Source organism: Mirounga angustirostris, unplaced genomic scaffold (genome assembly GCF_029215605.1).
Source record: "Mirounga angustirostris isolate CCGP_5_RB_7025 unplaced genomic scaffold, mMirAng1.0.hap1 SCAF_10, whole genome shotgun sequence".
NCBI classification, from domain to species: Eukaryota; Metazoa; Chordata; class Mammalia; order Carnivora; family Phocidae; genus Mirounga; species Mirounga angustirostris.
In genome coordinates, this window is record NW_026991718.1 from 50,915,430 (window position 1) to 50,939,819 (window position 24,390).

The following is a 24,390-nucleotide window of genomic DNA, read 5'->3' on the forward strand; positions in this document are numbered from 1 at the left end:
GGCAGAGTTTACTTAATTAAAAAAAAAACAAAAAACTGGGTGCCTGGGTGACTCAGTCGGTTAAGTGTCTGCCTTCAGCTCAGATCATGGTCCCAGGGTCCTGGGATCGAGTCCCACATTGGGCTCCCTGCTCCTTGGTAGTCTGCTTCTCCTTCTACCCCTCACCCCTTGCTTGTGCTCTCTCACTTTCTCTCACTCTCTTTCACATAAATAAATAGAATCTTTTTTAAATTAAAAAAAATAATAAAAATAAAAAATAATTTAAGTTGGTATAATTAACCTTTGAAATATCTTACCTGTGCTTTTTCTTTCTTTTTTTTTTTTAAAGATTTTATTTATTTATTTGACAGAGAGAGATAGCGAGAGCAGGAACACAAGCAGGGGCTGGGGCGGGGAGAGGGAGAAGCAGGCTCCCCACTGAGCAGGGAGCCGGATGTGGGCCTCGATCCCAGGACCCTGGGATCATGAACTGAGCCGAAGGCAGACGCTTAACAACTGAGCCACCCAGGAGCCACTCACCTGTGCTTTTTCTAGGTGTGGCTCTTGAACAACTTTCTCTAGATGTTTTTATAATATATAATTTGATTAGAATTTCTCTCTCTTCCATGCAATCATATTTGCAATTTAATTCTCCTCAAAAAACATCCATTTCTAGAGGGGAGGGGGGTGGGGGGATGGGTTAGCCTGGTGATGGGTATTAAAGAGGGCACGTACTGCATGGAGCACTGGGTGTTATACGCAAACAACGAATCATGGAACAATACATCAAAAACTAACGATGTAGGGGCGCCTGGGTGGCTCAGTTGGTTAAGCGACTGCCTTCGGCTCAGGTCATGATCCTGGAGTCCTGGGATCGAGTCCCACATCGGGCTCCCTGCTCAGCAGGGAGTCTGCTCCTCCCTTTGGCCCTCCCCCCTCTCATGCTCTCTCTATCTCAGTCTCTCTCTCAAATAAATAAATAAAATCTTTAAAAAAAAAAAAGATCTAACTTTGTTTTCTTCCAAATATATTAAATCAATCATGAAGTTTCCATGTACTATAAAAACCATGCTCCCCCCCCCCCGCTTCATTGAAAAGGCCCTTCCCTTTAAAAAACAAACAACAAAGAAATAAGTTCCCATACATAAAATGGATTTATGGACCTTCTAGTCTGTCTTACTAATCTATTTGTCTACCTATGGGCCAGTACCATTTGTTCATTCATTAACGGACCCACTAAATATTATCTGAGGGCCTACTTTGTTCCAGGAACTCCTCTGGCACGGAAGAGTCAGTGGCAAATCAGACGGCAACACTGAGTTGTGCCCTCCCGGCACATACAGCCTTGATGGGGGGAGACAGACAATAAACAAGGCAATATATAGTATGTCGGATGGTAAGTGCTATGGAAAACAACCAAGCAAGATCAAGACATAGGGAATAAGGAGGTAACAGAGGTTGCTATTTAAACAGGATGGTGGTCAAGAAAGGCATGACTAAGGGGTGTCTGACTGGCTCAGTCGGTAGAACATCTAACTCTTGATCTCAGGGTCATGAGTTCGAGCCCCATGTTGGGTGCAGAGATTACTTTAAAAATATATAGATAAACCTCTTAAAAAAGAGAGGCATGACTAAGAAGGCAGCATGTGAGCAGAAACCTGACTGAAGTATATGAATAAACTAGAGAAATCTGGGAGGAAGAATATTGCAGGAGGAGTGAACATAAAATACAAAAACTCTGAGAAGAAAGCCAGCTTGTCATACTTGAGAAACTGCAAGGCCAAAGAAGCTGCAACAGCATGAGTAAGAGGGGACACAGCAGATGAGGTGGAGGAGAAGCAGGCTATGGTTGCCATTAGCAAAATATCACTGGCTGGGTGACTTAACCAACAGGGATTTATTTTCTCACAGTTTTGAAGGCTAGAAGTCTAGATCAGGGTATAGTCACGTTTGGTTTCTCCTCAGGCTTCTCTCCTTGGCTTGTAGTTGGCCACCTTCTTTCTGTGTCCTCACGTGGGCTTTTCTCTATGCTCACACACCCCTATTGTCTCTAACCTCTTCTTATAAGGACACTAGTCATATTGGATTAGGGCCCACTCACCTGATTCCACTTAACTGTAATCACCCTTTAAGGCCCTACCTCCAAATACAGTCCTATTCTGAGGTATACTGGCGGTGAAGACTTCAACATAGGAATTTGGGAGGAACAATTCAGTCCATAACAAAGGCCATTTTAAGGCCTTTTGGTTTTTCCTGTGAATGAGACGGGAAGGTTTTGAACAAAGGAGTGACATAAATGGACTTTCATTACATTGAATACTTACTCTGTGCCATTATTCTAAATACTAGAGGATACAGTGGTCGACAAAAATCAAGAATCTGCTTTCATAGAATTTACATTTTAGTGGAAAGAAACAATCAACAATTGGGGCATCTGAGTGGCTCAGTCGTTAAGCATCTGCCTTCGGCTCAGGTCATGATCCCAGGGTCCTGGGATAGAGCCCCACATCAGGCTCCCCACTCTGCAGGAAGCCTGCTTCTCCCTCTCCTACTCCCCCTGCTTGTGTTCCCTCTCTCACTGTGTCTCTCTCTGTCAAATAAATAAATAAAATCTTAAAAAAAAAAAAGGAAAAAAAATTATCCTTACTCTGCAAAAGAAATAAATTATTCACTTTAAATAAATAAATAACAAATTATGCATAAGGAAGTCTCTGAATCATCAATTACAAATCAGAAAAGGAAATAGGCAATAGGTGAAGATATCAGGTAGATGAGATAGTCCATAAGAAAGGTAACTGAAAGGGGCGCCTGGGCGGCTCAGTCGTTAAGCATCTGCCTTCAGCTCAGGTCATGATCCCAGGGTCCTGGGATTGAGCCCCGCATCGGGCTCCCTGTTCTGCGGGAAGCCTGCTTCTCCCTCTCCCACTCCTCCTGCTTGTGTTCCCTCTCTTGCTGCATCTCTCTCTCTGTCAAATAAATAAATAAATAAATCTTTAAAAAAAAAGAGAGAGAGAGACAATAAAGGAATATATAATGTAGTAAAATAAAATAAGGGAAATAAAGCAAGTAAGGGGAAAATGATGAAGCAGGGGCTGGGTAATGCCTTAGATAGGATAATCAGGGAAGTCCTCTCTGGTAAAGTGACAGTGAAGCAGAGATATAAAGGAAGAGAGAGGGAAAGTCTTGCAGATACCTGGAAGAGCTTTCCAACAGAGGATACTTCAACTACAAAGACTCTGGGACAGGAGCACATTGGGTATGTTTAAGAATAACTAGAAGGCCAGCACAACTGAGGTGGAATGATATGGAGGAAGGACAAGATAAGGATGGAGAAGTACAAGGGATCAGATCTGCAAATCTTCATAAGCCACTTAGAAGAACCAAGCGGCACTGGGAGATATTGGAGGATGGGAGGTTTATTTAATGCCGGTGGGCTCAGAGGAGAATGATCTCCAAAGGTCTGAGTCCCAAGCATAAACAAAGGGGGTAATTTATACACTACTACTTCCGCATACTTGGTACTTTTGGCGGGAGCAGGAAGCAGAGCAAAGAGAAGAACCTAGAAGAGCCCCAGGGCAGGGGCTGGGATTCCCTTGCTGGCTTGGTTGGCCATTTTAGGACACAGATTTTTGCTTATCAGCTATACAGAACATTGAATACATACTGGTATAGGAACCACAAGAGTTCCCTTTCTAGCTCCTGCTCTGATACTAACCTCACTGGATTTCAGTTTTCATACTGTAAAAAGGTGGAAGGGAAGGGACTAGTTTATCTTGCCCATAAGATATAAGTCTGGAAATCTCCTGTAAACTGAAAGATGCTCATGAATAGTTATGGCATTCCTAAGAATTTTTTTTTTTAATTTTAGAATCTACTATATCAACACTACTCCACATTTTTATATCTTCTCACCACCTTGGGCCACTTGCAGAAATTTGCACTCCCACCTAAAAATGTCAATATTCTTGACAGGAAAAAAAATGTCATCTTACTCCACCTACTCTTCTGACCGTCACTTTTGTCCACAATCCTCCTCCCCTTTTTTTTACCCACTCTGTTTTCTGATTGGTCAGACAAGTACTGAGCAGCTCTGTCCACAGCCCAGCTCCTCCTGCTTGCTCAGCACAGCTCAATGCCTGAAAGGATTAGAAAAAAAGAAGAGTCATCACGAACCTTTTCCTGTGATTTAACATCCATGGGGCTTTGTCTCAATGACACAAAGGATCTCAGCACCATTTCATCTCAAGTACAAAAGTAGTAAAAAATTGGATTTGGGGGTAGTAATTGCCCTCCATATGTCTTTAGAATCCAAATCTAATGATTGGGATAGACACAGGGCCATGATGAAAGTTTGAGAATTCCCAGAGCCGTATCATGCCCTGCTAATGAGTATTATCAACAAAACTTGGTTCTTACTGATCCTTGAATTTTGCCTCATTGGTGACAGACTATAAGGTGTACCCATGTATCATTTAGAGAGGAGTTCAGAAACTAACTCAAAAGAAGAAGCAGTTATTTTTCTGAGATTTTATCAAAGCCTTGTGCAGTGGTAACTAGAAATCAGTTTGTCTCTTCTTGTTAAGGTAGTTTCTAAATATGTCTACCGATTATTTGATAGGATTCACTTCACAGGGTAGAGCCTAATTCCACACTCACTGAATGCAGGTGGGACTTAGCCTATTGTTTCTTTTTTTTTTTTTTAAAGATTTTATTTATTTATTTGAGACAGAGAGAATGAGAGAGAGAGAGAGCACATGAGAGGGGGGAGGGTCAGAGGGAGAAGCAGGCTCCCTGCCGAGCAGGGAGCCCGATGCGGGACTCGATCCAGGGACTCCAGGATCATGACCTGAGCCAAAGGTAGTCGCTTAACCAACTGAGCCACCCAGGTGCCCTAGCCTATTGTTTCTAATGAATGGAATGTGGTGGAAGGGATGCTATGTGACTTTTAAGGCTAAGTCATAACAAGGATAGCTTCCACCTGACTTTCCCTTCTTTTTTTTTTTTTTGGTGACTTACACTAGGAAAAGTCAGGTTCATGAGAACATCCAAACAGCCTATTGTGAAGCCCCAAAAGGAAGGAATTTTAAGTACTAATAGAAGCAGACAGCATAACAGAGAGATCAGGAAAAGAGACTGTCAAAGAGAGTCCTGCTAAAACACTGTCATCCAAGAGTAACCTGTGTGCATCCAAGGCTGCAGTCTCTAAGGAGCAAGAACAGTCTCTAAGGAGCAAGAACCCTGCACATTGAAGGGGCAATAGACTTCACTAAAATAGTTCAGTTAAGTTACTAAACAAATAAATAAGCAAACAACAACAAAAACAAGTCCCAGGAGAAAGGGATAATCAGGATCTAGATTTGCTACCATATAGTACCTAAAATGTCCAGTTTTCAACAACAAAAAAATTATAACACAAAGAAACAAGAAGGTGTTACTCATACACAAGAAAAAAAGATAGACAACAGAAACTGGCTGTGATAAGGCCCAGATATTAGATTTAACATACAAAGATTTCATAACAATTATTAGAAATATATTGGAAGAAGTAAATAAAGGGAACCATGCTCAAAGACGTAAGTAAACATATGACATGTTGCAACAAATAAAGAATGTCAATAAAGATAGAGGAATAATTTTTTTAAAGAACCACATGGACATTATGGAAGTAAAAAATACAGTAACTGAAATGACAACTTCACTAGTAGGGTTTAACAATAGATTTGAACTAGCAGAAGAAAAAAATCAGCTAAAACAGGGACTAATATAGGTCTTTTGTAAAAACAAAGTGGTGTAACACAATTTGCAGAAAATGGGAGATACTCTTCACATTATACCATGTTAGCTTAAGAAATCTTTCATAGGACTGTTCTACTTTCAGATAGTGGAAGAAACTTGTAATGTGTATTTCCATGACACCAACACTATATGTTTCCGAGGCACAGTAAAATACACAGAATTACATCCATAATGAATTTAAATAACAACATTTCAAGCAGTAATTTCTGTTACGTAGAAAACAAAATTAAGAAAGCATACCATCAGAGTGATGGGCATTAAGGAGGGCACGTGATGTGATGAGCACTGGGTGTTATAAGCAACTGTTAAATTATTAAACACTACATCTGAAGCCAATGATGTACTGTATGTTGGCTAATTGAATTTAAAAAAGAAAAAAAGGAAAAAGAACGCAACCATCAAACAAAAGCTTCAGACAAGGCAAGTCCAAGGATAGCATATGAGAACAGCTGCTGATTCAGTGAAGGGGTTCTGGCCTAACCAATGAGAAGGCTGCCAAAGACTAGTCCAATACCAGTGCCAGAAACTTCCACTGCTATTGTTGCAACACATGTACCAATAAAATAGGCAGCAGTATCAATGTCTCTGCTGATTGCACTGGTCTGAAACTCCCACTGGATTAGCTAAATCACTCCATGCTCTGCCCCCATTAAATACTATAGAGCCCTCTTCTATCACGATAGCACTGATGCAGCAATGGGTCTGGATGCAATTCTGGATCCAGCTTGGATCAGAGCAGGGGTGCAGGCAAGCTTGGCACAGATAAACATCTTACACTCTTTGGGGGCAGCACAGCTAGAAGACTTGGGTGACAGACAACATAAGCTCCTCTCCCCCTTCCTCTCTTCCAGGAAGGTGGTGGCCATGGCTACAACAGAGGTCAAAGGAGTGGGGTTCTCTTTCATTTTTGAAGGATAGTTTTACCAGATATAGAATTTTTGGTTGACACTTTTTTTTTTCTTTTAGCACTTTAAATATGTCATTCCATTGCCTTCTGGTCAACATGATTTCTGGAGAGAAATCAGTTGTCACTGTTATTGGGGCTCTCTTGTACAAGATAAGCTCCTTCTCTCTTTCCACCTTCAAGATTCTTTGTCTTCTAACAATTTGACTATATTGTGTCTGCATGTGGATCTCTTTTTTTTTTTCTAAACATTTTATTTATTCATTTGAGAGAGAAAGAGAGCACAAGCACGGAGAGAGGCAGAGGGAGAGGGAGAAGCAGACTCCCTGCTGAGCTGGGAGCCCAATGTGGGGCTTGATCCCAGGACCCCAGGATCATGGCCTGAGCCAAAGGCAGACACTTAATGGACTGAGCCACCCAATTGCCCCTCAATTAACTATTTACAAGTGTGTTGATTCTTTCTTCTGCTGCTCAAATCTGCTATTAAATACCTTGTTTTAGTTTCTTCCTAATCACCCCATTAGTGAGTGTGGGACTCCCACTCTAGGATTATTGGCATGGATGAACACATGACACCCAACAATGAAAATATGAGATTGCTAGCAGTTTGTTGTCACATATACTTACAACCTGGGGGAGGAGGACATCACACATCACATAGGGCCCTATGAGAGTCATACTCAGAAACAGAGTGAACAGTCACATGTGGGAGGCTTTGTAATTTCAATAGAGTGGGTTGATACCTGGCTCCTGCAGTAAGTTGTGATTATTTTGTTTGAATACTTTCATGGACTTGCAGGGAATGGAAACCTGTTAGGAATAATCAGGAACTGTACCTGGTCCCCATGATAAGAAAGTTTGTTTGACAGAAGGGTATGGAGTTTCTTTTTAGATTGATGAAAATGTTTCTAATATTAATTGTGGTGATGGCTGCATAGAACTCTGTGAATATACTATAAACCACCGAATGGTACACTTTCAATGGATGAACTGTATGATATGTGAATTATATCTCAATAAAGCTTTTATATTAAAGGTTCTTTCCAGGGATGCCTGGGTGGCTCAGTTGGTTAAGCGTCTGCCTTCAGCTCAGGTCATGATCCCAGGGTCCTGGGATCGAGCCCCGCATCGGGCTCCCTGCTCTGCGGGAAGCCTGCTTCTCCCTCTCCCATTCCCCCTGCTTGTGCTCCCTCTCTCACTGTGTCTCTCTCTGTCAAATAAATAAATAAAATCTTTCAAAAAATAAAAAAATAAAGGTTCCTTCCATAACTTATGATAGTTTATTTTAAAGCTACACAGAAAAAAAAAAAAAAAAGGTAGAGTCTCCAGCTCAGCTTCTGGAAAGCCAGGTCGCAAAGAGCAATAGAATATGAACTTTTCATCATTCATGACCCAACAGCAGTACTGCTGACTTTGTCATATCTTCATTCCCTCAAATAGGCAAGTGTTGTACCCTATTTAAATAAGTCTACCATACAGATGATTTCTAGGTTTCTGCTTCTCCTCTAATCTTGGCTTCTGCTTTCTTTTTTCTTTCTTATTTTATTTTATTTTATTTTATTTTATTTTATTTTATTTTATTTTATTTATTTGACAGAGGGAGACACAGAGAGAGAGGGAACACAAGCAGAGGGAGTGGGAGAGGGAGAAGAAGGCTTCCCGTGGAGCAGGGAGCCCGATGTGGGGCTTGATCCCAGGACCCTGGGATCGAGACCTGAGCCGAAGGCAGACGCATAACGACTGTGCCACCCAGGCGCCCCTCTGCCTCTCTTTTTTCTGAGAATCTCGAATTCAGGTTTGCTTGGGTCCCCTGGTCCACTTTTTGGCAGAGCTCTCACACTAGTTCATTCATAAGTCACTGGTCTGGCTAATAGAATGTACCTTTTAGCTAAGACACTTATCCTAATTTAATTAGCTGTGGCAAAGGCAGTAAGGTAATATGATATATTGCTGGTGGAAATCTAAAATGGTACAGCCATTCTAGAAAATGGTTTGGCACTTTCTTATAAAGTTAAACAAGCATTTTCTATATAAACCTACAATCCCACTTCTGAGAATCTACCCTAGAGTAACAAAAACTTATACTGACACAAAAACCTATACACAGATGTCATAGCAGGTTTATTCGTAATAGCCCCAAACTGGACACAACCAAATGTCCTTGGAATGGTAAATGGATAAACAAATTTTGTTACATCCATACAAGGAACACTAGTCGGCAATAAAAAGGAACATATTTTTTAAAAAGGAACACGTTACTGATACATGCTACAACTTGGATGCATCTCAAAACATGCTGGGTGAAAGAATCTGGTCTCAAGAGGTTACATTCCATGTGATTTCACTTATATAACATTCTCAAAACCACAAAACTGTAGTGATGGAGAGTAGATCAGTAGTTGTCAGGAGTTATAGTTGAAGGGCAAGTGTGACTATAAAGGGTTAACACAGGGAGTGTTTTGGAAATATAAAACTAGTCTTTATTCTGATTATGGCAGTGGTTATACAAATCTATAAATGAGTTAAAATACAAAGAACTGGGGCGCCTGGGTGGCTCAGTTGGTTAGGTGTCTGCCTTCAGCTGGAGTCATGATCCCGGGATCCTGGGATTGAGCCCCACATTGGGCTCCCTGCTCCTTGGGGAACCTGCTTCTCCTCTCCCTCTACCTGCCGCTCTGCCTACTTGTGCTCACTCTCTTGCTCTCTCTCTATCAGATAAATGAAATTCTTTAAAAATCTAAAAAAAAAAAAAATACAAAGAACTGTAAACCAAACGAAAAAAAAAAAGAAAGAATAAGCTTCAAGTCAAAATGGTCCATCTGAAAACAAATAAAAAATACCCTAGAGCCTTGCAAAGAAATCTCTTTATTGCCCAGGGCGCCTGGGTGGCTCAGTTGCTTAAACGACTGCCTTCGGCTCAGGTCATGATCCTGGAGTCCCTGGATCGAGTCCCACATCGGGCTCCCTGCTCGGCAGGGAGTCTGCTTCTCCCTCTGACCCTTCCGACCCTCCCCCCTCTCATGTGCTCTCTCTCTCTCAAATAAATAAATAAAATCTTTAAAAAAAAAAAAGAAAGAAAGAAAAGAAATCTCTTTATTGCCCAGAGATAGTGATCTCAAAATGGGCGTGGGTCAGATAATTACTAACCTTAGTAGGTTACAAAAGCTGGAAGTTCTGCCTCAAGCTAATGTAAAGGAGACACAAACGGGAGATCTGATCCGGGGCCAGGAAGACCCAAAGAATTGGGATAGTCTGAAGGGCCAATGTCCCTCATGCCTCCTCCTGCTTCACCCCAACCGATTCTAGGTTGGACAGAGGTGAATACCACATCATAATGAGCCAGCTGAAATGCACACGGGGGACAAGGGGAAGATAAGCAATGCTTCCCCACCTCAGAAATGCCCCAAGACAGAGGCGAAGACTAAAACAGTTAAATTGCGTGAAGGAGCTTAACAAAGAGGCCTATTTAAAACTTTATCTGAAACTTAGGATGTATATTGATTTCTTTCTTTTGCTTATAAATATCTTCACTTTATAAAGCCATAGATCATTCTGTAAAGTGGTTTTTTTTCCCCCCACACTTATAAAAAAGATGTTGATCACTGTTAGAGAAAAAAAGGTGAAAATGTTTCTTATTAAGTCAGGGTTACACAAAGATTATATTAACAGCCCTCAGATTTTGACTAAACATTGCCAAATTAAGGATTCTTTGAAAATATAATCCTTGGGCATACTGAATTTGTATTTTTTTCTGGCCTGGTACCCCTGGCACTTATCACAACTACATACAAGCACCAAGAAAAGAAATGATTTACCAAAAAAAAAAAAACAACACAAAATCATAAAGTGTCAAAAACATTATTAAAGAAATTTTAAAATACTTTAAAAGTACATTATTATTAAAGTTAATTTTTCTAGGAAATATTTATAACTCATATTACAAAGAACTTGTTCCCCTATCTAGGACCTGTAAATCAATAAGAAAAAAGACCTGGGACGCCTGGGTGGCTCAGTCGGTTAAGCTAAGCGTCTGCCTTCAGCTCAGGTCATGATCCCAGTGTCCTGGGATCGAGTCCCACATGGGGCTCCCTGCTCAGCGGGGAGCCTGCTTCTCCCTCTCCCGCTCCCCCTGCTTGTGTTCCCTCTCTCGCTGTCTCTCTCTCTCTGTCAAATAAATAAATCTAAAATCTTTAAAATAAAATAAGATAAAAGAACTCAATAGTAAAATGGGCAAAAGATATGACAATGAAAGAAGTATGAAGGGCTATTAAACATGCAACAATGTTCAACTTAACTCATAAGAAAATGTAAATTGAAACTACAGAGATACTATATCCCCCCCATCAGATTCGCATAGATCAAAAAGTGTGACTATGTTAGTTAGAGTGTGGGTAATCAGCATATTTTCTTTCTTTTTTTTTTTTTTTAAGATTTCATTTATTTATTTGACAAGAGACACAGCGAGAGAGGGAACACAAGAGGGGGAGTGGGAGAGGGAGAAGCAGGCTTCCCGCCGATCAGGGAGTCCGATGCAGGGCTCCATCCCAGGACCCTGGGATCATGACCTGAGCCGAAGGCAGACGCTTAACGACTGAGCCACCCAGGTGCCCCGTAATCAGCATATTTCTATGTGGAATGTAAATTGTTGTGATCTCTATGGAAGGCAATTTGACAAATATCTGTCAAATTTACAAAAACACATGCTCTTTGAAACAGCAATTCCACTACTAGGGATTTATCCTATAGATGTACTCATAATTATACAAACATACCAGATTATTCACTGAACACTATTTGTAATTACAAAACATTGCAACATCCTACATTATCCACCAATAAGGAAGGATTAGTTAAACAAACTATGGTACATCCAACCAATAAAAATACTACCAAGTAAATAAAATCTTAAAAAAAAAAAAAAGGGGGCCGCCTGGGTGGCTCAGTCAATTAAGTGTCTGCCTTTGGCTCAGGTCATGATCCCAGGGTCCTGGGATAGAGTCCCGCATTCGGCTTCCTGCTCAGCAGGGAGCCTGCTTCTCCCTCTGCCTCTGCCTCTGCCTCTTGGTTTGTAGATGCATAACTACAGTCTCCTCCTCTACCTTCACATCCCCTTCTTTTTGTGTTGGTCTGTGTCCTTTTCTGCCTCTTCTCAGAAGGCCTTCATTATATTTAGGGTCCACCCTAATCCAGTCCAATCTCATCTCCTTTCTTAGTTACGGCTGGAAAGACCCAATTTCCAAATAAGGTCACATTCTAAAGTTACCAGTGGCCATGAATTTTGAGGGACACTATTCAACCCACTATACCCATTACTCCTGCTTTTTCTTGGCATTACACTGGAGCTCCTAGCTAATGAGTTAAGACCAACAAAAATGGTATAAAGCTTAAAAAGAAATAGAATTATCATTCTTTGGGGCGCCTGGGTGGCTCAGTCGTTAAGCGTCTGCCTTCGGCTCAGGTCATGATCCCAGGGTCCTGGGATCGAGTTCCACATCGGGCTCCCTGCTTGGCAAGAAGCCTGCTTCTCCCTCTCCCACTCCCCCTGCTTGTGTTCCTGCTCTTGCTATCTCTCTCTCTGTCAAATAAATAAATAAAAATCTTTAAAAAAAAAAAAAGAATTATCACTCTTTGAAGATGATATGACTATGTACACAGAAACTCCAAGGAATCTGCAGATAAATAACTAGAATTAATAAGATCGTTTAACAGGGGTGCCTGGTTGGCTCAGTTGGTAGAGCATGGGACTCTAGATCTCAAGATTCCATGTGGACAAAATAATAAAACTTTACTGAAAGATACAAAAGAACATCTAAATAAATGTGAGCTATATACTATGTTCATAGATAGTAACATTCAATACCATATATATAGCAATTCTGCCCTAAAGACATGTATAAATTCAACTGAATTTCAATCAAAACCTCAACTGCACATTTTTTTACAATCTGATAAGCTAATTCTAAAATCTGTATGGAAGAATGAGGAGCCAAGCATAGTTAAGACTCTCCTAAGGAAGAAGAATAAGAAGGGGAGAACTGCCCCACCAGGTATCAAGAGGCATTAAAAGTTAATAATATGTTAAAAAAAAAAAAAAGTGTGGCATTATGCAGAAATAAACAAAAAACTAATAGGACAAAAAAAGAGAGTTCAGAAAAAGACCTAAGCATTTACAGAAACTATAGAAATATAGACAGAAAGTATATATAGATCTATATATCAATTTATATTTATATAAAACAGAGGTGGCATACAGACCAGCAGGGGAAAGGATGGCTTTCCAAATGGAAAAAACAAATGGACTCCCACCTCACAACATACCCCCAAATCCATTCAGGTACATTAGATACTTGAAAGTGAAAAGCAGGGGCACCTGGTTAAGCATCTGCCTTCCGCTCAGGTCATGATCCCGGGGTCCTGGGATCGAGCCCCGCATCAGGCTCCCTGCTTGGCGGGAAGCCTGCTTCTCCCTCTCCCACTCCCCCTGCTTGTGTTCCCTCTCTCGCTGTCTCTCTCTCTCTCTGTCAAATAAATAAATAAATAAAATCTTAAAAAAAAAAAAAAGAAAGTGAAAAGCAAAGCGTTAAAACTTTTACAAAAAACATAGGTAAATGCTTCTACACCCTCAGGATAGGAAAGAATTCCTTACACAACAAACAACACAAACCATAAAAGGAAGTATCAATGAACTTCCCTACTTAGAATTAAAACTGTTTATTAAAAGATATCAATATTTTTTAAAAAGTTAAAAATTAAGTAACAAAGTGGAAGAATATTTATTTTACAAGTAATTAACAAAGGCTTACAATCTGGATTTATAAAGAATTCCTGAAAATCAAAGAAATGTTAAACGACCCAATTGAAAAATGAGCAAAAGAGGGGCGCCTGGGTGGCTCAGTCAGTTGAGTGGCTGCCTTCGGCTCAGGTCATGATTCCAGGGTCCTGGGATCAAGCCCCACGTCGGGCTCACTGCTCAGCGGGGAGCCTGCTTCTCTCTCTCTCTCTCCCTCTGCCTGCCTCTTTGCCTACTTGTGCTCTCTATCAAATAAATAAATAAATAAATAAATAAATAAATAAATAAAATCTTAAAAAAAAATAAGCAAAAGATATGGTGAGGGATTTCACAGATGGGGAAGTATAAATAGCCAATAGAAACCTACTCAATCTGAGGGGAAGAATGAAGCAGGGGAAATCGGAGGGGTAGACGAACCATGAGAGACGATGGACTCTGAAAAACAAACAGGGTTCTAGAGGGGAGGGGGGTGGGAGGATGGGTTAGCCTGGTGGTGGGTATTGAGGAGGGCACATTCTGCATGGAGCACTGGGTGTTATGCACAAACAATGAATCATGGAACACTTCATCTAAAAATAATGATGTAATGTATGGGGATTAACATAAGAATAAAAAAAATACATAAAAATTGAAAAAAAAAAAAAGAAACCTACTCAATCTCATTAATAATCAAGAAAATGAAAATGAAACCTCAGTGAGATTCATTCATTCCATTCAGTCAATGAATATTTATTAAAGTCTAGTGCACACCAGTTATCCTCTAAGCTCTACGGATGCAACAGTGAACAAGACATACAAAATCCCTGTCCTTGTGGAGTTAGCTTCCGCTGGAGAAAGGCAGTGCTAATAAGGGCTCTGGAGAAAAATGAAGCAGTGAAAGGGGAGAGGGAGTGGGAGAAAGGCACATCAAATTTTAAAGGGGATGGACTCGGGGGCTCCTGGCTAGCTCAGTCAGTACAGCGTGCAACTCTTGATCTTGGGATTGTAAACTGGAGCCCCATGTTGAATGTAGAGATTACTTAAAAATAAAAAAATTTAATAAATAAATAAACAAACAAACAAAGGGATGGACTAGGAAGGCCTCACAATTCAGTAAAAGCCTGAAGGAGGTGAAGCAGCTTACCATGCAGATATCAGGGGGCAAGGACAGAATTTTATGCACACCAACACTGAAGAGTAAAGCAGACAAAGACAAACCAATAAGAGATTAAGTAGTAATCACAGAAAGAAAAAAGTACAAGGAACAGTAACATCGCAGAAGCCTAAGAAAAAGACATCTTCCTGCTCAACTTTTCTAGAGAATCTGAACTCTAGAGGTTAATTTGGGACGCCTGGGCAGCTTAGTCAGTTAAGTGTTCCACTCTAGATCTCAGCTCAGGTCATGATCTCAGGGTTGTAAGTTGAAACTCCATGTTATAGTAAAATAAATTTTATATTAAAAAATATATGAATATGTACAATATCTTTTGGATAGTTTAAGTATTTTACCTAAAAAGTTTTGTTTTCTTTTTTTTTTTTTAAGATTTTATTTATTTATTTGACAGAGAGAGAGAGCTTGCACAAGCAGGCAGAGGGAGAGGGAGAAGCAGGCTCCCCACTGAGCAAGAGCCAAACCTGGGGCTTGATCCCAGGACTCTGGGATCATGACCTGGGGTGATCCCAAGACTCTGGGATCATGAGCTGAGCCAAAGGCAGACGCTTAACCGACTGAGCCATCCAGGAGCCCCAAAAGTTTTGTTTTCTGAACAGTGAATGTACAAGGGTCAAATTTCCTTGGTAGGTAGTTTTAATATGATCCTGAAATGGTTAGGTAAGTAAAACACAGTATCCTTTAAAATAAAAGCTTCTGGATTATTGAAAAGGTCTTTCTTCTATTCAGACAGAAAATATCTAAAAAATAAAAATCTTTCCTACTTGAATCTGGGTTTTTTTTTTTTTCTTATTTCATTTTCTGGGAATATAACAACCCTACATCCTTTAATAAAAATCCACTGTATAAATAAATACAATTCCTGTCATCTTCTTTTCAGTGACTAATCTAAGGGTGGGAAATAGGAAAACATGACTGACAGAAAAAAAAGTTTATAAAATACCATCTCCACCAAAGCACCTAAATTTGATTTGGATGTTTTTGTTTTTGTTTTTTAACAAGAGAAAATCCTCAAACAGTTCACTAATCTGCTTAACGAGTTAAAACAAGGTAATTCTGTAAATTAATAGAAAAAAATTTAAACTTTAATTCCATAAAAATTTAACAGTTTTATCTGTCAGGCATTGTTCTGAGAGATTTTACACACATTATTCATTTAATCCTGAGAATAATTCAATGAAGTGGACAATGTTATAATCCCCATTCCATGGAAAAAGGAACCAAAGCCCAGAGTTAAGTAATTTGCTGAATGTCACATAGTTAATAACTGGTGGCCTCTATGTGAACTCAAGCAGTAGGGCTCCATAACCCACACCCTTAATCACATTATATTGCTTTCCTCATATTAGAATGTCTTGGTGGGAGGAGACAGAAGGACAGAGGTCAGAAAAAAGAAAAAAAAAGGCAGAAAGCTAAGAGGCAATATTGGTATCTGTTAAGTATCTGATAAATCTGAGAAATCTTTTTTTTTTTTTAAAGATTTTATTTATTTATTTGACAGAGAGAGAGATAGCGAGAGCAGGAACACAAGCAGAGGGGGTGGGAGAGAGAGAAGCAGGCTTCCTGCCGAGCAGGGAGCCTGATGTGGGGCTCGATCCCAGGACCCTGGGATCATGACCTGAGCCGAAGGCAGATGCTTAACGACTGAACCACCCAGGTGCCCCTGACTGAGAAATCTTTAACTCATCTACCAGTATTGCTCTTTTTTTACAGCTTTATTTTTTTAGCTTTTTTCCTTTTCAGATTTTTATTTAAATTCTAGTGAGAGCTTTATTTTTATTATGAATAAAATTGTAAGATATTTATACATCATGATGATCTGATATACATATAAATTGTGAAAGGATTTCTTCCATCTGGTTATCTGTCACTATCTATGTATCTTTTTTTTTAGATTAACACAACAGAGGTTTATTTTTTGCTTGTGCTGGATGACCAGCGCAGTTTGGTAAATGGGTTCTGTTCCAAGTAGTTACACAGTGTCCCTGGCTGAGTCCATATGCTTGTGATACTGACATCTTAACATATAGCTTTATAGATATATATGTGTGATGGATGTGTTAATTAACTATACACACACGATACACATACACATATATACACTTTTTTACATATATACATTTTTTGATGAGAACATTTATTTTTTATTTTTTTAAAGATTTTATTTATTTATTTATTTGAGAGAGAGAGAATGAGAGACAGAGAGCAGGAGAGGGAGGAGGGTCAGAGGGAGGAGCAGGCAGCCCGATGCGGGACTCGATCCCGGGACTCCAGGACCATGACCTGAGCCGAAGGCAGTCGCTTAACCAACTGAGCCACCCAGGCGCCCCGATGAGAACATTTATTAAGTATTCTCTTGGCAAGTTTCAATTATACAATACAGTGTTATCAACTATAGGCACCATGTTTTACATTAGATCCTCAGACCTTATTCATCTTATAAGTAAGTGTTGCAAAAACTTGCCAGAGCAAGTATTTTGATCATATAACCTTTGAAATATAGACATTCTTGGGGCACCTGGGTGGCTCAGTCGTTAAGCGTCTGCCTTCGGCTCAGGTCATGATCCCAGGGTCCTGGGATCGAGCCCCACATCGGGCTCCCTGCTCGGCGGGAAGCCTGCTTCTCCCTCTCCCACTCCCCCTGCTTGTGCTCCCTCTCTCGCTGTCTCTCTCTCTGTGTTAAATAAATAAATAAAATCTTTTTAAAAAAAAAGAAATATAGACATTCTTAAACTTTCTTGTCCTTGTTTTCATCAGGAAGAACCGCCTCTCCCAAATCTACCTTTAAAAAAAAAAAAAAGGCATTTTAGAGCTCTTTTGCCATCTTGTGGTCTTTTGCAGTATTGCTACTGAAAACTTCAAACGCCCCTGGGCTGGGCTCCAGAGAAAATGTCAATGCCCATCTTAGGGCTGAGAGTTTGCCTGCTTTTGATCATTTTGATCACCTTCTGTGGGCTCCTAAACTTAGCTCCATCTTTTTAAAAATGCGGTAACCAAAACTGGGCACAATCCAGTCTATCTATGAAGTCCCAGACCAATGCTGGCTATGCACAAAACCTTTCTGAGGAACGCTATCCCAGAAAGCCCCTGCAGGGGGGGGAAGTCTGTGTGACTTTTCACAGTTGTAACAGTTGCAAGACAGTTCATGCTGAATTCATTCTGGGTCTCCTTAGTCTAATCCAGTAACACATTGCATCAAATCAGAATTCTTAAATTAGTACCCTATTTCCTCCTCAGGGCTGGTCTCCCCCTCAAGGCTTCCTTCCCCTTTTCTGGAAGGGACGAGGGACAGGCTGGCACTGGGGACACGGGGCAAGTGCCAGGGGAACACTTCAGGGTGAGGCTCACAGGAGAAGACTGATGAATCCTATAGGCACATGGACATTTCCTGGCAGCTCCTTGGTGTTGGCAACTGAGAGCCTAACTTAACACCCAGATAAAGCTCGAGTGCCCCCACCCTAGGGGGGGTCAAACCGCTTTTCTGCCTTGCTTAGGGTCAAACTCATCTTTGAAAAGTCCTTGAATTCTTTAATCAAATACAGCATACACACTTCTGTATAATCAATCCCAAAGACCTCTACTTGTCCACTCAGCTTTCTTGTGACCTTATATTATTTCTTCTTTTTTTCCTCTGTTGCCAACTTGAGACAGCAATGATCCCAACCCCTGCCCCACCTGTCTCTCTCTCTGTCAAATAAATAAATAAATAAAATCTTTAAAAAAAAAAAAAAAAGAAAGTGAAAAGCAAAGTGTTAAAACTTTTACAAAAAACATAGGTAAATGCTTCTACACCCTCAGGATAGGAAAGAATTCCTTACACAACAAACAACACAAACCATAAAAGGAAATATTAATGAACTTCACTACTTAGAATTAGAACTGTTTATTAAAAAATATCAATTTTTTTTAAGATTTTATTTATTTATTTGACAGAGAGAGACTCAGAGAGAGAGAGGGAACACAAGCAGGGGGAGTGGGAGAGGGAGAAGCAGGCTTCCCGCCGAGCAGGGAGCCTGATGTGGGGCTCAATCCCAGGACCGTGGGACCATGACCTGAGCAGACGCTTAACGACTGAGCCACCCAGGTGCCCCAAAAGATATCAATATTTTTTAAAAAGTTAAAAATTAAGTCACAAAGTGGAAGAATATTTATTTTACAAGTAATTAACAAAGGCTTACAATCATACATTTAATCATATAGTATTTTCTTCTGTTTGAAGATCTGTAAGGGTGGTTCTTTGCTTGACCCAATAACTCAGGAACTTCTGGCATGTCATGGGTGAGGACCAAATATATTAAAAATCCTGCAATTTGTGTGACACTCTCTTAAAACAAATAATCCTACACAACAGTTAAGAAAACCACTACTGTTCATTTGGCTGGTCTCCTGTATTATGCATAATTCTTCTTTATAAATGGTCAATAAAACCCTTAAAATTATTTGGACACTATTTCCATAGACTGTTACAGGATGGCATATATACCCACAATATGGGAAAAATGGCTTTTTACCTATATGCTTTAGTTGATTTTGAGTAACTTAAGTGAATATGTGATGACATTTCACTGTATCTATTCCTCTACCCATTTTTACTTTTATTTTATTTTATTTTATTTTATTTTATTTTATTTTATTTTTAGAGAGGGCGGCGGGGGGGGGGGGGAGGGCAGAGGGAGAGGGAGGGAAACTTAATGTTAAATCTTAAGAGATCATGACCTGAGCCGAAATCAAGAGTTAGACATTTAACTGACTGACTGAGCCACCCAAGAACGCCTTACCCATTTTTAAACATGCTGTTCTGCACATTGTTTGTGACTTAACAATAATTCTTTGAGGTTATTTTGTATTAGTACAGAGAGCTCTACCTCATTCTTTTTTTTTTTTTTAAGATTTTGTTTATTTATTTGACAGAGAGAGAGACAGCACAAGTAGGCAGAGTGGCAGGCAGAGGGAGAGGGAGAAGCAGACTCCCTGCTGAGCAGGAGCCTGATGTGGGGCTCCATCCCAGGATCCTGGGATCATGACCTGAGCTGAAGGCAGACACTTAACCGACTGAGCCACCCAGGCGCCCTCTACCTCATTCTCTTTAGTGACCGCAGAATACTTCATTTTATGGAGATAGCCTACAATTTACTTAACCAGTCTTTGTGGAAGGATTTAAGCCAAAGAGTATCATAATGAAATGTATGTTTTGAAAAGGTCATTCCAGCTAGTAATTGCCAGGTATCATTCACTGTGGAAAAGGGCTTGAAGATTTGCAATAGTTGATGTGAGGATACCAGCAAGAGGATACTACCACAGTATTCCTGGTGAGGAGTAATCTCTTTTTATTGTTGCTCTGTAATAATTCCTTAGCAGGTCTGAATCTGGGAAGGAAGGGAGGGAGGAAGGGAGGAAGGGAGGGAGGGAGGGAAAAAGAAAGGTAGGTTTACTTTGCATTTCCCTAGTCACTAAAGACACTAAGCACCTTTGTATATGTGTGCTGGCTATTTGGGTAGCTGCTTTTGTGAAGTCCTATTTAAGTCTCTTGCCTATTTTTCTTTTGGATTGTTTACCTTTTTCTTATTGACTTGTAAGCATTCTTTCTATATTCTGTATATATATTGTTTAGTACTCTCCATTAGAGTTTTCCAAATACTAACATCTCCCTCACTGTGACTTGTCTTTTTACGTCTTTAATGGTGCCTTCTGATGAACAGAATACTTTGATTTTAATGTAGTCCAATTTATTTTTCTCTTTACAATTAGTGTTATTTGCATCCTATTTGGGAAAAAAAAAGTCTTTTACTGTAAAAAGGTTATGAAGATTTCCCCTATATTATCACCCAGGAACTTTATTGTTTTGCTGTTGACATTTAAAACTACCATCTACTTTGAGGCACCTGGGTGGCTCAGTTGGTTAAGCATCTGCTTTCGGCTCAGGTCATGATCCCAGGGTCCTGGGATCCAGTCCCGCGTCGGGCTCCCTGTTTCTCCCTCTCCCTCTGCTGCTCCCCCTGCTTGTGCTCTCTTCTCTCTCTCTCTGTCAGTAAATAAATAAAATCTTTAAAAAAAATAAAACTACCGTCCACTGGAATTATTATTTTTTTAATAGTGTGAACTTGGGTCAAGTTTTGGTTTGGTTTTTAATTTTGTATCTTTATTTCTTTCTTTAAAAAATAATATGATTGTCTCAGCACGATTTACTGAAAAAATTAGTCGTTTTTCCTCTTCTCTCTTTTTTTTTTTTTTTAAGATTTTATTTATTCGCGAGAGAGACAATGAGAGACAGAGAGCATGAGAGGGAGGAGGGTCAGAGGGAGAAGCAGACTCCCTGCTGAGCAGGGAGCCCGATGCGGGACTCGATCCCGGGACTCCAGGATCATGACCTGAGCTGAAGGCAGTCGCTTAACCAACTGAGCCACCCAGGCGCCCCTCCTCTTCTCTTTAGAGTCAACTTTGTCATGTATCAAGTGTCTGGATATATGGGCGTCTGTTTCTGGGCTCTCTATTCAATTCTATTGATTAATTTTTCTGTCTTTCCATTAATATTTCACTTTCATAACTGCAGCTTTATATAAGTCTTGACAGCCAGCACGGCTAGTCTTTCCTCTATTGAAGATTGTTGGGGCTCCTTTTAGGCCCTTTGCATTTTCATGTACAGTTTTTTGTTTTATCTTTGGGTGGGTTTTTTTCTTTAAGATTTATTTATTTATTTTAGAGAAAGAGAGAGAGAATGTGCATGCATGAGACAGAGCAGGGGGAGGTGCAGAGGGAGAGAGAGAATCCTCAAGCAGACTCCTTGCTGACTGCAGAGCCCAATGCAGGGCTTGATCCCAGGACCCCAAGATCATGACCTGAGCAGAAATCAAGAGCTGGCTGCTTAACCAACTGAGCCATCCAGGCGCCCCTCCATGTACATTTTAGAATCAGCTTGTCAAGTTCTCAAAAAAACTTATTGACTTTGGGTTGGGATTGCATTGACTCAATAGATCAGTTTGATAAGTGAAATCTTTACAATACCGAGGCTTCCAATCCATAAACATGGTATATCCTTCCATTTAATCAGAAGTTCTTTAATTTTGGGGCACCTGGCTGGCTCAGTAGGTAGAGGATGCAACTCTTAATCTCAGGGTTGTGAGTTCGAGCCCCATGTTGGAGGTGGAGCCTACTTAAAATTTTTAAAAAAGGTCTTTAATTTCTCACAATAATATTTTATGGCTTTATGTATTCATATAGTATATACACATTATGATAGATGTATTTAATATTCCTGATGCTTTTTTTTAAAGGAGATATTAGTTTACTGAGTACACTGAAAGTGAGCGGCAGGCAGGACAAAAAAGGGGAGGCTGTCTGCTATTCCTGATGCTTTTGAAAATACTATATTTTTATTTATTTATTTATTTTTAAAGATTTTATTTCTTTATTTGACAGAAAGAGACACAGCAAGAAAGGGAACACAAGCAGGGGGAGTGGGAGAGGGAGAAACAGGCTCCCTGCAGAGCAGGGAGCCTGATGCAGGACTCGATCCCAGGACCCCAGGATCATGACCTGAGTCGAAGGCAGACGCTTAACCGACTGAGCCACCCAGGCGCCCCTTTTCTTTTTTTTATTGTGGTGAAATACACGTAACATAAACTTTACCGTCTTAACCATTTTTTTAAAGTAGGTCCCACGCCCAGCATGGAGCCCAAAATGGGGCCTGAACTCACAATCCTAAGATCAACACCTGAGCTGAGATCAAGAGTCAGATGCTTAACTGACTGAGCCACCCAGGTGTCCCCCTCCATCTTAACCATTTTTAAGGGTACAGTTCAGTGGTACTAATGCATTCATATTGTGTGCAACCATCACCACCATCCATCTCCATAACTCTTTTTTTTTTTCCCTAGGGAAAGAACTTTATTAACCTTGTTTCAAACTTTATTCCCAGGCTTCTTCAGCTTAATTAGCTGCAAAGAATGAATTGTGTATAAGCAAAAACTGAAAAGAGCTGCAGTGTCCAAGGGGCTTGGGCTTATTAGAGATCTACATTTTATCAGATCAATGAACAAAATTTTAAAAAGCAGTCATAATATAAAATAGGAGCTCCCAGTAACTTCTTCAAGTTTTACCTTCTTCAGAAGTTGACTCAATTCAGTTTGCTTCATTCTTGGAAGCTTCATCAAAATTCTCCGTAAGATCTGGAACTTCATCATCATCATCCTCTCCAGTAGCAAGTGGTGCTTTTCCATCCACAGATTGTTTGGGCAGAGCTTCAGCCAGTCTTCTTAAACTAGTCAGACTGTCTGCACCAAGTTGGTTTAAGATACTGGGTAGCATTTCTGTCAGCTGCTTTGTCTCAGCATGGCCTGGAATGGTGAAAGTGTTCGCTGCCAGCGATGCCTGAACTTTGGGGTTGTTAAAGTGGATCACTGTTCCTTGGTTTGTGAACACATTCACTTCTTCAATACCAGAGATATTGTTTACCCCTAACTTCTTTAAGGAGAACTGAAGTTTTTTATCATCTGCTGTAGCCGTTCTATGAACCATCTTCTTTCGGCGAGCAGTTCCTTTCCCACCGATGCGCACTTGTGCTTGCAGTTTGGCGAGTTTCTCCTGGTTCATGATAGTTTCTTTCATCTTGTTGGAGTGGAAATGGGACCGCACGGGGGAATAGGGTTGGCGCTCAGGGGTCTCAGGCAGACCAGCTGAGATTAGGTACACACACGTGGGGACACAAGATGGCAGCTCCATCTCCATAACTCTTTTCATCTTGTAGAACGGAAACTCTCTACTTATTAAACAATAATTCCCCTTCTCCCCTCCCCCTAATCCTTGGCAACCACCATTATACTTTCCGTCTTTGTGATTTTGACTACTCTAAATATCTAGTATAAGTGGAATCATACAGTTTTTGTCATTTTGTGATTGGCTTATTTCACTTATATAATGCCCTCAAGGTTTGTCCAGGTTGTAGCATATGCAGAATGTCTTTCCTTTTTAAGGCTGAGTAATATTCCATTGTATATATCTATCACTTTTTGCTTATCCCTTCATCTGTTGATGGACACTTGGGTTGTTTCCATGTTTTAGCTACCGTGAGTAATGTTGCTATGAACATCGGTTTACAAATATCTCTTCAAGACCTTGCTTTCAATTCAATTGGGTATATACCCAGAAGCAGAATTGCTCAGCCGTATGGTAATTAAAAATTTTTTTTGAAAAACGACCATACTGTTTTCTACAGCAGCCATATCGGTTTACATTCCCACCAACTCTGCACAAATGTTCCAATTTCTCCACATTCTTGTCACTATTTGTTGTTTTCTTTTTTTTTTTTTTAAGATTTTATTTATTTATTTGGGAGAGAGAGAGTGCACACACGAACGGGGGAGGGTAGAGGGAGAAGCAGACTCCCTGTGGAGCAGGCAGCCCGATGCAGGACTCGATCCCAGGACCCTGGGATCACGACCTGAGCTGAAGGCAGATGTTTAACTGACTGAGCCACCCAGGCGTCCCTATTTGTTGTTTCCTCTCTCTCTTTTTTTTATTGTAGCCATCCTAATGGGTGTGAAGTAGAATCTCCATGCATTTTGACTTGTTTCCCTAATGCTTAGTGCTGTTGAGTATCTTTTCATGTGTTTATTGGCCATTCACATATCTTCTTTGAAAAAATTTCTAAGTCCTTTGCCCATTTTTGAATCAGGTTGTTTGTTTTCTGCTGTTGAGTTTTAGTTTTATATATATTCTGGGTATTAATCCTTTATCAGACATATGATTTGTATATATTTTCTCCCATTCTGCGGG

The 24,390-nt window shown here is 40.2% G+C and overlaps 2 protein-coding genes and 1 pseudogene across 7 annotated transcripts in view; all 3 read right to left on the bottom strand.

Annotated features, from left to right (window-relative positions):
* The window catches only part of ZNF638 (zinc finger protein 638), a 128,953-nt gene that overhangs the window by 78,604 nt on the left and 25,959 nt on the right, over positions 1-24,390 (bottom strand). The window lies entirely within an intron of this gene.
* On the bottom strand, positions 5,719-6,559 carry LOC123851186 (ATP synthase F(0) complex subunit C3, mitochondrial-like; annotated as a pseudogene).
* LOC123841384 (transcription factor BTF3-like) lies at positions 22,475-23,352 on the bottom strand. The gene has a single exon (XM_045870990.3). It carries the CDS (start codon positions 23,341-23,343, stop codon positions 22,738-22,740), a length of 606 nt encoding a protein of 201 aa, XP_045726946.2. The 5' UTR covers positions 23,344-23,352; the 3' UTR covers positions 22,475-22,737.

Excerpts from the sequence above, each read along its gene's own strand:
- LOC123841384 (XM_045870990.3), bottom strand. The coding sequence starts at position 23,343 with ATGGAGATGGAGCTGCCATCTTGTGTCCCCACGTGTGTGTACCTAATC.